General features: G+C 38.9%; 2 protein-coding genes across 4 annotated transcripts; one reads left to right on the forward strand and one right to left on the reverse strand.

Annotated features, from left to right (window-relative positions):
- Positions 1-75: 75 nt before the first annotated feature.
- mtg1 (mitochondrial ribosome-associated GTPase 1) lies at positions 76-12471 on the reverse strand. 3 transcript variants are annotated; one of them, XM_088351472.1, is made up of 12 exons: positions 12307-12471; positions 12154-12220; positions 11984-12086; positions 10608-10694; positions 10453-10509; positions 10294-10384; positions 10165-10226; positions 8798-8894; positions 7431-7512; positions 7245-7357; positions 5923-6042; positions 76-834 (listed from the first exon to the last, which is right to left on the reverse strand). In XM_088351472.1, exons 1-11 carry the CDS (start codon positions 12407-12409, stop codon positions 5945-5947), a joined length of 960 nt encoding a protein of 319 aa, XP_088207598.1. In that variant the 5' UTR covers positions 12410-12471; the 3' UTR covers positions 76-834; positions 5923-5944. The 3 variants fall into 3 exon arrangements, with proteins under 3 accessions (XP_088207598.1, XP_088207597.1, XP_088207596.1); XM_088351471.1 differs by lacking the exon at positions 76-834 and adding an exon at positions 1855-3159; XM_088351470.1 differs by lacking the exon at positions 76-834 and having other exon boundaries at positions 5899-6042.
- sprn (shadow of prion protein) lies at positions 578-5333 on the forward strand. Its single transcript, XM_088351473.1, has 3 exons — positions 578-646; positions 735-860; positions 2711-5333. Exon 3 carries the CDS (start codon positions 2711-2713, stop codon positions 3164-3166), a length of 456 nt encoding a protein of 151 aa, XP_088207599.1. The 5' UTR covers positions 578-646; positions 735-860; the 3' UTR covers positions 3167-5333.
- Positions 12472-14995: the final 2524 nt, after the last annotated feature.

Consider the following 14995-nt stretch of genomic DNA (forward strand, 5'->3'; position numbering starts at 1 on the left):
TAGTTGCCATGGTTTTATTTTTATCTTGAATTTTCATTAAATGAATTGAATTATAAAACTTTAGAGCTTCCATAGATCACAGACTTATTTTTCTAATACTATATTGAACAGAACACATATACACTTCCATAAAAACATCTCATTGCAATATTTTGTTTACATTATAAACAAATTGTACAACACACTATGAAATAAAAACAAACAAAAATGACAGGAGAGAAACACATAAGTCATATCAAAATACCTAATACGGTTACAGATATTCCTAGTTATAATCACAGGCTAAAATAATTGTAGCATTTGAAAACCAAGAAGCTCAAATTGACTTAATTCAAAAGAGCAGTGATTGTGGATTGCATTTGGCCATTATTACCTGAGCTTGAAAAACGGTGTGTTAAAACTGAAATCGTTTTTTGTCAGAGTTAAACCTTTTATAAGAATGATTTGTTGTTCAAATGAGGGTTCTTTTATCTGTTCCCACTGCAATTTGTACAGTATATTTCAGAGTTTTAGGGCGGCACGGGTGGTTAGCGTGCAGCCCCACATTGCAGAGGTTCAGGGTTTAAGTCTAGCGACCGCAGCCTTCCTGTGTAGAGTTTGCATGTTGGAGACCCCTATTCTAAAAGAAAGGGCACCGCTAATAAATGTAATGTTTTTTTCTGTGACACACCCAATATGGAAGACACGCTGCACGCATAGCAGCACGCATCAAAGATTGTCTATTCCATCACCAGCGACAGAGCGTCAATTGCAACGCGGAGCGCGCTGCTCGTTCCAGGCCGCCATCCTCGTGAACGCGCACCAGCATCCTCCGTGCCCGACTACCTTTCTTCCCTTTTTGAACATACACAAGGATCAAGGTAGGCGTCAAACATAACGATGCTTTTAATTATTATGGATGAAGAAATCATTTTCGTTTTTGACATCTACCACGAGGGGTGCAATTAGCTCTTAGGCTAATTAGCACGGTAGGCTAAAGATGTAATATCACATTTTAACGGGGTGCATCGTGTATAATTCAGTAAGCGTCCATTGATGATCAAGTGTTTGTGCAGTTTATGTCAAACTAGAATTGCAAAATTTTTCATGCTGGTTCATCGAAAAAAAAGCTAAATATAACGCGTTGTTTTGATTTTACACAGGCAATGTGTATAGAGCAATATTGATTCGTTTGTCACTTATTTTAATTTATGGAAATAATGAGGATCACATCACTTACCTGGAATCACACCTTATTTTAATGTTATATCCCAAAATATGGTATCAAATGAATAGTCTCCCAAGATGAGACATTAATCCGTTCTGAGGTGGGGATCACAAAGTTAAATTGCTTTAAGGCAATTCACTCTGAACACCCCCCCCCGGTATCCCAGATTATAACAAAATATTACATTGCAAGAACTACTCATGTGTAATATAAGTGCATATCATTAAATAGGAATTAAATATACAGTACATGAACAAGAAAAAATACATTCTACTTACCTTTGGTGTGACTTGAGCTGGTTGAGTGGAGTAGCCGATGGATGCATAGGGGAGAGGAGACGGCGGATTTCTATCTTCTAAATATTTCTTGAACAATTTAGATGGTACTTTTTAATTTTGTGAATTTGACATGTTACAACGACAATAAATCTGATTGAATAATTGTTAGCTTCATCTCCATGATTATTATGTTTTTGCTTCTCCCTTTAGTATCATTGCAAGCCTTGGGACCCATATCCAACAAATACATTACAAAAGATACCGTATTACATTGCACTAACTCGCAAATTCTTTACGAAACACACAATATTTTGAACTGAATGAAGAGAAAGGCATTGTTAGAAATTGTTCGGCCTTGACGAAAACCAATCAGACGTTTATTTGACATCGAACAATAGCAGACCTTAGAGACGTAATACATCTTATTCCACATCCCTAAGTGAAAATGCCAAGAGGCGGGGTCGCCGTATCCTAGGAGTCTTCTGTATGTTATAAAACAGGGGTCTCAATCTGAATTTACTCGGGGCCCGACGGAGCTAGGGTCTAGATCAAAAAAGTTCAGATAAAAACATTCCTTAGTTTTCATATACAGAAATCTTTTTTTAAATTCCTCACATAAAAGAAAATGTCTAAAATTCAAAATAAGAATTCATATGAAAAAAAATCAGTAATAAATTAATCTATAATCAGCTAGGCCCCCTAGCGGTCAAAAGGGAAAAAAAAGCTGAGATAATTATCCTAATCTGGCTGCTACAGGTACCCTCCCTCAGATAAAAAAATCTTTTTTTTTCTTTCCCCTTGTTTTTTAAATGTCTTTTCATATTTTTTCTTTTCTTCTTTTCTTTCTTCCACTTTTTTTCTGTCGTTTTTCCTTTTTTGTTTTCCCTTTCCTTCCTCCATACCTCCCTTTCCTTTTATTTTCTTGCTTTTTCTTTTTTTCCCCTGCTAGATTTTCTTTGTGATGATAAGTAGCAAAATGATGTTTTATGGTCACTTTGAGCCTCCATCATGTATATTCATGTGATTTTTAGCACTCGTTTTTGTTTGCACGGCAGAATACTATAATACATAGTGGTCAAATAATACATACTGTCCATTTTACGGGGAGGGGGGGTATTCAATTTATCGTTCTGAGGGCTCCAAATTTGAGACCCTTGTCATAAAATGTCCGACACTCACTACATTCAAACAATGGTAGAATGTTCTTCTATGTTTTTCTCCGCAGATGAACCGAGTCCTGGCAACCTGCTGGACTCTCCTCCTTCTCTCCGCCTTCCTGTGTGAACCCGCCTTGTGCAAAGGGGGTCGCGGGGGGTCCCGGGGCTCCTCCAGAGGCACCTCGGCCCGTAGCTCCACGTCGGGCTCCTACCGAGGGGCGGGTTCCTACGGCGGCCCGCGTTCCCGGTTCAGGGTCTCGGGCCGAACATCTCCGGTCCGGGTAGCTGCCGCGGCAGCTGCCGGCGCGGCGGTGGCCCTATCTGCGGATAAATGGTACGCGTCCGCCTATCGCCGTAGCAACGCAGACTCCGACGAGGATTCGGATTATTACAACAGGACTGGTTACTTTGATGCTCACATCTCCGGCTCTGCGGCGGGAGCGTCCTTCTGTCAAATGTTCTCCATCACCGTGGCAACGCTGGCCTCCAAATATACGCTCTTGTGGGACTCTGTGTTCTTGTAATGAGATTTTGAAAGAAAACAAATGTGCTGGATATGACTCCGGCAGGACAAGCTAGGGAAAAAAACTGGAAAGACTGATGGGAAGATGTATTTGTGAAGTAAATGCTGCACTGTTCACGTAAAACGCACCAGTCCGTGCACTCTTCCAACACCAGCTAGCATGTTGTGGACCAAACGGGTCAAAAACGATGAATGCCGATTAATACACAAAGACAAAATCTACATTACAGTTAAGGGTGGGCGATATAGGGATATTAAATTATAGGGGACTTACACAAGATTGTGATGTAATAAAAGGAAGAGATTGTTAGAGTGTCTCTGAGGCTAACTACAATTACCTCAATGCAACTGCTAACCACATTAGCAAATAGCAATGCTTTTGTGGCTGGCTTTGCTATAATTGCTAAAGAAAATATTGCAGTTGGACTACAAATGATACTATTGTGGGTACATATGATAGCTTCTAATGCTTATGTATTTGCATTAAAAGTGAATATATATTTTTTCAAAAAATGTAGTAATAGTATAATAACATTGTAACTTGATAAAAGCAAATTTATCTCTTTGGATTCATTGCTCACTTTAAGTATTTGTTTTCTTATTTTAACAAAAGACCAAGATTATCTACTATTGGCTAAATATTGGAAATATGTTTTTTTTCTATTTCATTTAAGAAACAAGATCAAATATCAACCAACTGACCAACACTGTGTAATAGTGTTTCCATAGTGCAGTGGTTAGCAGATTCGCCTGACACCCGTAAGGTTCTCGGTTCGAGACAGGGTGGAAACATATGTTGTTCTGGAGGGGGATTGCTGCCACAAATCTGTACTTGCCCAAGACACCCACCAGGAAACGTTGCCCCTACAACCCGTGTGGTTAAGGGATACACCCACCACATTGTGTAATATTTGACCACTAGATGGCACTGTATGCAAAAGAATACCAGTGCTGAGCAAGATGCCAGGATTCCGATGTGTAAAAGAAATACAGTACAAACTTCTCCAACTGTGAATATTTTTTAAAAAATGACATTGGTATGATAGTTCTTGTTTTTGCCTATTATTTAAATCAATGTTTGTGTGGTCTTTTTAACTGAAGGAGGGTTTTTGTACAGTAAATACTACACACTATCTGTTTAAGGCAAGACATTTAAATTATGCGCATATTTAAACTGAAATGTTTCCCCCTCAAAAAGTCTTTTAAGAAATATTTTTCCTATGTAAGGCGAATGAAAAAAAAATACTGTAAGAGCTAGTGTAGCATAAAAAAGCATCAGGAAATTAGAACTTCTCTCATGGAATATCAATTAACATCTGGTTTCACCAGTAAAAGGCAAGTCACATTTATTTGTGACGCCTTTAATCACAAAAAGTCTTAAAGGGCTGCACAGACCACAAAAACATAGATTAAGTCATAAAATGTTATGTATTAACAATTTTGTTTACTGTATTTTCCAGTCTAAAAGTTGCACCCGCAAATTTATTTCTTTAAAAAAAAAAAAGATTTTAGGTGCCTAATAGTCCGGAAAACACAGTATTATTTAAATGTCCTTTTGTGTGGCTTGCTCGCTAGCTAGCAAGAAATGGATATTTGTGTAACTAGCTAGATAGCTAGCATAATCGGTTACTTAATTTTCCTCGTGTTGAGGGTTTTGAGTTTTTCCTTGCCCTCATGTAGGTTTTAGATCAGGGGATGGTCTATTATTAGTCAGTAGTTTGCAATAATCTGTGGTCTGTGAAGCCCTTTGAGACTCCTTGTGATTAACGGGGTCACAAAAAACATGTCTTGACTTGACCATTTGCGTAGCTAGCTAACAATTTCTATCCATCTTTTTGTGGAGCTTTTTGCAAGCTAGCAGCAAGTAACCTAGCTGGATGGCTAGCATTGTTGCAATTTATTTAAATTGTGATCAAATAAAAATCGTAATTCTGTTTGGAAATGGAATCAGATATATATTTGTGCCCAATCGCCCACCCCTGACTACAATATGTGTTTACCTAGCCCAATATGATAAATGACCTCAATTAAAATGGGAATTCCATATGAGGATTATCCTGTCACAATTGCTTTCTTATTTTAACAAAAGACCAAGATTAAATATTTGATTAGAAAGTCCTTTTTTATTTTAACATATTCAATCTTGCTTCTTTAGTATTATATTTTTTTTAACAAAACAAGTGTTTTCTTTCTTATTTTAGTAATGAACAAAATTATCCATTATTTGCTGAATATTTCGCCTAATTCTAAGAGTGATTTTTTTCATAAAGAAACACAAGAATTTCAAAAGAGGAGAATAATATACGTAAAATGAGAAATGGAGGCAGAGGTTAATATTTATGGTCATTGAGTAACTTTGATTACCTGATTAAACATTAACTTGACCCTCTTAAACCTAGCTGCAAATGGGAAACACTCCTAAACTCAGTTTATCTGTAAATTCCCAGGGAAATCATTTACATAAATCGCTACTTGAACTCCTCTGAGTGTCCATGTTTTAGAAGGTGCTGTTACAGTTCAAACCTCTTTCTGATAGGAGACGAAAGGCTCTTTGGTATTTTGAGGACGCTCGGTATAATTGTAAGTTAATTGTAAAAACGACAAACTATGGTGCTTCTTAAACGGGTTGTGATGTATCCCCTTAAGCTTCCTCCTTTATCTATACAGCACTTGTGTATTGTACATATATATTTGTTATCCGTCTCAATGCAAATAAACACAAATTGAAACCAATTCTGCCTACGTCATTTTACTTACAAGATACATATATACAGGTGTCCTAGTCCAGAATGACTTGGCCGAACTGTCCTTTCCTAAAAGCTCGAATGAAATCGTATGCCGCTGCAGGGTAGTTAGGAACAGTGATGGTGACGTTGCCTAAAGGAAAGAAGAAGTCAAGTCAAGTTTACTTGTATAGCCCTTAGGTTGTTATTAAACACAGGATCACTTTATTTGGTTCATAAAATGTCTGACTGCAGTGTAAATAGCCTGCAACTCTGCATATGCAACACGGCACAATAAATTAGTCTTTTTTAGCCCTACTACTGACATCTTTTTTGTCTGTTAATAGAAAACAAACTTAGAAAAACAATTTTCCTTTGGTAAACAAATCTATGTAAATATGCTCCTTTAATGAACGAATGAATAATATTTCAGGGGCGTTAGCAGGAGGGGTTAGCAGTTACCGCCCAAAGAAAACCGGGTGTAGTGGTGAGGGCAGTCTGAAAAATAAGACAAAGAGAAAGGAAGGAAAAATAGGAAAAGCAAGTAAAAGGAAAAGTTAATAAAAAAAGAAACAAAAGGAGGAAAAATAAAACATATAAGAAAAAAAATAATAATGCAAAAATAAATAAGTAAAAGGCTAGGAAAAATGAAACAGGAATGAAAGAAAAAACAGAATAAAATAGAAGAAAAAAAGAAAAAAACAAGCAGGAACGAATAAAAAACAAGAAAAAGTAAATAAAAAGCAAGCGGGCTAAAGGTATAAAAGAAAAGGAAAAAAATAAATTAAAAATTTTTAAAAAGACAGGTTTAGGGGGTCTCTTGGTTCAATATATTACAGATAATGTTGTCATATTGTGCACAGAAAAAATTAATGTTTTTTTAAAAATCCATTATTTTACCAAAAAATAATAACATTTCATTGCGTTTAACGACCAAGCAACTTTAACCTGGAATTCCTGCATGGCAACAAAAATGTCTATTAAATATATTGACTTTTCAGTGCAACAACAAATATATTACAAAAATACAAGAATAAACTAAAGCTAATTGTGAAACACATCCCTAAAAACACTGGAAATAATGCTGTGCGAACAAAAAAGTCTGATTTTATTGTAGATCATAGGAAAACACATTGAGTTAAATGACAAAATATTACATAAAGGAAATAAAGTACGCTAAATTGTAGCGGTCTTTTAAGAAAGGTTACCTCTGAAATTCCTTTTTCGTTTCTCCATGATCTAAATTGTCCTTCAACAGTTTATTAAAGAGTTATTTAAAGAGTTAATATCTTAACTCCATTTTGGAGGCAATAATGGCATAAGCGTGCATCTGTGAGTAGAAATCCTCTCCCTTACCCACTCCAGTAAGAGCTTTGATCCGCTGAGTCTTCCTGAGCTTCACAGCAATGCATTTCAGGACATGGTGGATATTGTCGCTGGGCTCTTGAAGGTCGTATTTTTCAACGTAGCTGCACAAAAACGCAATCCCATTCGACGAAAGAAAACGAAGCATCGATTTGAATCACGCACGGCGATCGCTACCTGAAATTTTCAAGCCGGTTCAGGGAATAGAGCAAGTAGTCGGCGATGATTTCCTCACCCACTAGATGGTCCAAGATGGTTCCTGGGGAAAGACGGAAGAAGAAGTATGTTTGACAAGTTTTGGGTTGAATTTTTTTCAAGAGTCACCAATGTGTGGCCCACGGACATGAGTAAATCCCTTAAAACACGTAGGTAGCCCAGAGAATGGTTCTGAAAATAACGCACCCGTCATTGTGATTTTCTTTTAGGAAATTCTATTTCTAACTAGCATAAGAATTCATTTACTTTTTAAATACGTGATAAACACATAATATATAATGATAATAAACAGGTAAAAACAATAGTAACATTGTAACAACATAGTTATAACAGTAGCCAGTGTCTGAAACTAATGACAAAAAGTTACCGGACACCAGGGCAGAAAACTCTGAAAAGTTGCCTAGCCATAAAGTTGCCTGCCTCATTTTTCACAACTTGAAATGCAATAAGACGACTAATCGCACAAAAAGCCATTGTTGCAAAGTATTATGGATTGATAATCAGAATATATAACAGAACAACACTTTAAAATTAGGTTTATTATAAATCTACTTTGGTGTCCCCTGCCCACTGCCCGATGACAGCTGGGATGGGCTCCAGCACCCCCGCGACCCTACTGAGGATAAGCGGTGCAGATAATGGATGGATAAATCTACTTATAAAATTAATTCTATGTATATGACATCGCAGTTTTCCATCTGCCATCAGTATGTACCTGTATTTACTCATCTTCATTCATGCAATGTTTGCGTTGCGTCGTCTGCTACAAGCCACGTGAACTCCTCTTTCCACGATGCTTTTAATGTACGTTTACGTTTAGTAGCGTCATAAATTTTGTTAGCTTCTTTTGAATCTTTCTTCTGGGGCTAGTTTTGGCTTGATTCCTAACCACTTCTCCATTTCTCTTGTGTTCTCCGTGCGTCTACTTTGAAATGCACGACCCTATAACGCTCGGGAAAGTCCGGAAGCAGGAAGTTATTCGATGCAGGCTTCTGTTCGGCTGCCGAGTATGCAAATTGCCAAACGAAATTCAGAAATTTCCAAACCGAACAAAGATTTCGAAATCGGAATTAAGCAAACATTTTATTTGAAAAAACAAAAACAAAAAAAACTTGTGTTGTTTTTCTTTCTCTTTTTTTTTTTTCTTGAAAAATTTGTCGGCCACCCGGGTGGAGACAATTTGTAAGTTGTACGCCTGACATAAAAGATGCACCCCGCGGGCGTCTAGGCAGACGTTATTTCAGACACTGCAGTAGCCCTTTGTTTTAATCAGCAACAAAAAAATGGAACTCCCTGTCGTATTAAATGAACTGGTTAAACTTTCTCACCACATAGCGCCAGCTTCATGCCAGTCTCCACACTTTCGATCTTGGGGGGCAAGACTCCTGGTGTGTCCAACAGGTGCATGATGGGACGTTCGCACACCTGTAAATGTTCCGTAACATATACGATGGACAACAACAAAATTGCCATTTTTAAAACTCATTCGCTGCCAGAGACGGCTATAGACGTCAACAATCTATTGTCCCTAGGCTACCATAGAAGGCTGTGGGTGTCAAAGATCTGTTTTAGTTAGGCTGCCATAGACAGCTACAAATGACAAAACTCCATTCTAGCTAGGCTGTCAAAGACAGCTACATGCATCAAATTATAGTGAGACTGGCAGGGAATGAGTGAACTATGAATGATACATGACACTGTAGATCAGGGGTGTACAACAGGCGGCCCGCGGGCTGGATCAGGCCCGCAAAGGGATTGAATCCGGCCCGCAAGACAACGCTGAGAGAAGCGCAAGAGAAAAACAAGATGCAGGTTGAAATATGTCCACTTGCTGCTGCCAAGGCCAGGTGCCTCTCACAGAGACGCTGTAGTTGAATTTCTCTCTCTCTCTCTTCCTCCCTGTTTCTCTCACTCTATATCTCTCTCTAACTCTCTCTGTCTCTCTTCTACTCTTTCTTCATTCATCTTTGTCTTTTCACCTTTTTTGCTCTCTTTTTTACCTCTCTCACTCTTGCTTTCCAGTTCTCTCTTTATACTCTTCTCTTTTTTTCTAGTTGGATTTCTTTCTTTCTCTCTTCTTTCTCTTTTTATCTCTTTACTTTCTTATGTTCTCTCTCTCTCTTTTCTCTCTTTACCTCCTTCTTTGTCCCGCCCCCTCTCTTTACTCTCCCTCTCTTTCTCTTATAAGGGGCGGCAGTGGCTCAGGAGGTAGAGCACTCGTCTTGGAATCAAGAGATCGCAGTTTGAATCCAGGCTTCTCCGTGTTAAATGTCGAAGTGTCCTTGGGTAAGACACTGAACCCCTATTGCCCCCAATAAGCAGGTTAGCGCCTTACATGGCTGCACGGCCGCTATTGGGAAAGGTCAAGCACACTGTAAAGCACTTTGGGAAGTCTCTAAATGCAGATCATTTCATTTCATATTTCTTTCTCTCTTTTTCCTTTCTTTCTAATCTACTAGTGCGGCCCCCTAGAGAATGCTTTGTCTATCGTGTGGCCCCCGAGTTAAAATGGGTTTGATACCGTTGCTGTAGATGTACAAAAACAAAAAGCCAATTTTTAACTTAACATCTGCTGTATATTTCTATAGGCGACAAATATCCATTTCAACTATGCTGCCAAAGAAGGCTACGTACATTAAAGAACCATTTTTGTGAGGCTGGCAATGAATGAGCTAAACATTCTTAAAGCACTCACTTGAATCCTAGTAAGCACAGCTCGAGTTATACCAGGCTCTCCTCCTATGGGAGATGCACGCCCTGAAAAACATATTTCAGTTTTATTCAAAAGTTAGAACAGACTAAAGTGGCTGTGCACATGAAGTACCTTTTTTTAAATATGTCCGTCTTATCGAGTTGATAAGTGAGGATTTTCCCACGTTGGGCACTCCGATTACCATCAGGCAGTAACCATGAACCTGGAAAATCGTGAATTTACATGCGATTGTAACAAAAAACACAAATTTGGCTGTTATATTGCCATTACCTCTTCTCTTTGAAAGCGGTTTGAGTTCGACATCATCTCGAGCAGTGTCGGCACCAACTGCATAAAGAAATGCATAGTAGCTTTCTATCAACAACGTCCACCCAAATCGACATTAGGCTGATAATTAAATGTATTGCGGGACGAAAAACAAATACCTTGGGGATGCTGTTGTCGCTCTGCCTTAGGCAGTCAGTAAACAGGACATTCTTCACCCCACTTTTGGCAAGATCCTTTATGATCTTCTGCAGGAGATATAGAGAAGAGTGACAGGTTAAAGCAGGGGTAGGGAACCTATGGCTCGGGAGCCATATATGGCTCTTTTCATGAGTACATATGGCTCCCAAATTAAATATTAAATATTGAGATGTGCAGCACGGCGGCGCAGTGGTTAGCGCTTGTGCGGCACAGTTCATGTCATGGGAACCTGTCTTGGGTTCAAATCCAGCTCCAGACTTCCTGTGCGGAGTTTGTATGTTCTCCCTGTGCTTGCGTGGGTTTCCTCCGGGCACTCCGGTTTCCTCCCACGTTACAAAAACATGCATTTCAGGTGAATTGGCCGGTCCAAATTGTCCCTAGGTGTGAATGAGCGAATGAGTTGTCTGCGATTGGCTGGCAACCAGTTCAGGGTGTCCCCTGCCCACTGCTCCAGCCCCCCCCAACCAAATCAACACACTATCCTTCTGAGGTTGCAAGGCCGTAAACAATCGAGAATCAGAACCATTATATATATATAGCAAGGAAATGTTCTAAGGGGATGAAAAGTTAGGGCTATACTAATAAACACGAATCGACAATCTTTGCTAATAAGTTTGTTTCATTTTAAATCCCCTGTCGCCTTTCCCCCTCTGCGTCCACCTGCTACTCCACTCAACCAGCACAAGTCATGTTACACCAAAGGTAGACCTTATTTTTTTTTTCTTTAGATGTATACTTTTTAACAATGCAATTCAATCATGTGCATGTATACTGTAGTACTTACTATAAACTAATATGTTATTTTAGAAATACTTATCTGGGGGTTCAGGATTGATCAGTTTACTACCAGAGGTTGCAGCAATTTCACTTTGCGATCCTCACCTAAAAACGGATTAATGTCGTATTCCGAGGGTCTACTATAGAAACTTATTTTGGCGAGAACGTCGTTAGGCATCGCCCCAAAATATACGCAGAGAGGAGATATGGCAAAAAGGGAACGCGCTTTATTGCATTCGGGACACTTTCAAAGTTCCAGATGTTCAACATTGGTCTTTATAGTGTTCTCAAATAAAGTTAAGATATCTCGTGAATGTCATCCGCCCCGGTTCCCTCAGCATATCAGCTTGTGATTTCTTGCAACAACGTCATCCCATGACCTTCACCAGATGCCTACATACTTATCATTAGATATTATCCACATTGCACAACACTTTCAAGCACATCAATGGATTTATTTGTAAAATGTGCCACCCAAAACAGTAAGCAACCAATATTATCCTCACAAAGTTTACTTTCAAAGAAACTGCAATTGAATTCAGGAACTGTTGTGTAGCACCTGTTTGTTAGATAGATCAGCCAGGTCCATCTTGTTGAGAACAAGCAGATGTGGCTTGACATCTAGAGTCTCCCGAAACATAGGATTTCTTCCAGAGAAGGGGATGTACTTCATGTTAAAGTTCACCGTTTTAAAAGATGGGAGGATAAAACAGCAGCATCAGTAAGGATATTCTGGCGTCGTGTACTTCTATGATGCAGTCCACATTCTTCAAACTGGCTCTCATCTGCTTCAGTCCTGCACAGTCGACAGAAAAAACAGCTTTGTACAAATTCGTGGTTAAATTTTAAATGTTTTCTTCGAATTGTTGTACTTGGAGTCACCTTTAGCCATGTGTCCAGGGAACCAGTGAGCGACTTCTCGTTCCCCAAAGTCGAACGTGCTTCGAAACTTTGCGACATTACAAAGCGACCGATACAATTTCATAATGTTGATAGGAATGTATGTGAATTATGGTCACATTCACATACATTTATTGCGTGAAAGGCGCTTTTGATTTGATAGAAAATGAAATACAACCTACGGGGTTGATATGTTGCACACCACTATTTACAAGCCGACTCGAAACTTTAAACCTAAACATAGTTCCGCGCTTCCTCTTCGCCGATCTAGAATAGAATAGAATATCCGTTTATTATCATTGTTACAAAACGTGGCACTCCAGTTTCACATTTACTGAGAGAATTAAAAACAAAAAAGATAAAAGATAATTTACACAATATTTACACAAGAAAGCGTGGGCATGTAGAGGTAGAAGATATTTACATTGGGTGTTTACATACAGTTTTGGGATCGTGTTAGTGCAATATGCAGCATTGTGCAAAGTAAGAATAGGCATGAATACAATTTTACATCCGTATGAGGTAGTGTGTTTGCAAGAGTTTCAGTTTTTTGTGCAGTGTTTCTTAATAGTGGTGATGGCTTTGGGGAAGAAACTGTCTCTGAGTCTGTTTGTTTTTGTTTTGTGTGACCTGTAGCGTCTGCTGGAAGGCAGCAGGTCAAAGAAGTGGTGGCCGGGGTGGGAAGAGGCCTCGATGATGGTGATCAGGCAATCTTCTCCAGACTGGGCAGAGAGCAACCAACGATTCTCTGGGCTGTGTTGATGACCCTCTGAAGTGTTTTCCTGTCTGCTGCCGTGCACCCAGCATGCCACACCGTAATGCAGTATGTTAGAATGTTCTCCACTGTGGTTCTGTAGAAGGACACTAGCTGCTGTTTCAGATGATTTTTCCTAAACACTCTCAGGAAATGGAGTCACTGCTGGGCCTTCCCTACCACCGCTCTGGTGTTAGGAGACAAGGAGAGGTCATCAGAGATGTGCACACCCAGGAATTTGAAAGAGTGGACTCAATCTGCACAGTCTCCGTTTATAATGAGTGGTGCTGGGTTCATGCCTTTCCTCCTGAAGTCCAGTATAAGTTCTTTTGTTTTTGTGGTGTTTGGTATGAGGTGGTTTTTCTGTATGCCGCCTCGTCCCCTTCAGAGATGACGCAGACCAAGCTAGTATCGTCGGCGTACTTAACAATTGTGTTTGTGAGGTGGTCCGGTGAGCAGTCAGAGGTGTGGAGGGTGAAAAGCAGGGGGCTCAGTACACATCGTTGGAGGGAGCCAGTGCTCAGTGTTAGGGTGGGAAGGACGTGGTTGCAGAGTTTCACGGACTGTGGGCGGTTTGAGAGGAAGTGCATTATCCAGTGGCAGATGGAGGAAGATAGTCCTAGGTGAGAGAGTTTCTCCACCAAGATCTCTAGGATAATGGTATTGAAGGCTGAGCTGAAGTCCAGAAAGAGCATTCTGACGTAGCTTCCCCGGTGGTCCAGGTGGCTCAGCGCGGTGTAAAGTGCTAAGTGTGAGGGTTATCAATTGACGTTGTTTTTAATAAAACTAGCTTTAGTGCACTGGAAATTCATTTATTACTGAAATACCAACTATACTAAGCTAAACCTCAAATGTGGCATTTATCATGCTATTCTTTGTTTGTTTAAACTGGGTGAGTGTGTGCTCAATCTTCAAGTTTTAGAGGAAATTGCAGTGAACCTATGCTATGCCGCGGTTCATTTTTCACGGTCTGACTACTTCACTTATTTGCGTTGTGTTCTGCATTCTAATGGGCTGAACAGTCACCCTGCTTCTTTACATGAGCACCAATGACGTTGCGGTTTAATATTTGACAGTACGGGAGTTTTTTTCTAAAAACAAAAAAAGTTTATACAGCTTCATCTTACTTGTTTTAGGCACACGTTTACATATTATATTACTGTATTGTGTAGCAGGTTTGCTATGCGAACATGTTGTTCCCTTTTGTTAATTAGTGGTCAGTGTATTTTGTACTGTGCCACATATACATAAAACCCCACAAACAAACAGTACTTTTATCGGTTAAACAGAATGCTTGGAAATTGTTTGGATCATTTGTGGTTAGTGTGGTTCAGCCGGTAATACACGTTGTACAAGATTTCTACTTAAATAATTTCATTATGTTTTCAGTTAAACAACCCCTCACAACAAGGATTTTATTACATTTAAATCATGTTTTTTTTAAATAGTAAAAAGTTAAAATAAGTAAAAAAAATATCGGGCAGTGAAACATTTTTACTAGGTTTTTTTAAACAAATTATTTTCTTTTAGTTCAATAAGATAACATTTAAAATAAAAAAACATATAAACACACTTTCCACTTTATTTGGTTAATATTATGAAATGTTTCTCTCAAAACAAGGAGAAGAGGCGTAAGAACATTTTGAGCTAGCAAGTAGAACAGGTGAAGACCATACATAATCCTCAAGATGTAAAAATCCAACCTTTTCCCCTGAGCCATCTTTCTATTAAAATCTCCTAGGGTACAAAAATCAGATAAATCATAATGGGTGTTGCAATTAAAGAAAAGCAACATCTTTGGCAAATAGTGACAATGATGCGAATAAATCACTCAATAATAGTCAAAATAACCCAAGCCTGGCGTTATTAGCAAACTTTGTTGCAGGTTTTCCAAATACAACTACATTCTTCATTGTA

This window comes from Urocampus carinirostris, chromosome 13 (genome assembly GCF_059441175.1).
Source record: "Urocampus carinirostris isolate Australia breed hairy pipefish chromosome 13, RoL_Ucar_1.0, whole genome shotgun sequence".
Taxonomy (NCBI): Eukaryota; Metazoa; Chordata; class Actinopteri; order Syngnathiformes; family Syngnathidae; genus Urocampus; species Urocampus carinirostris.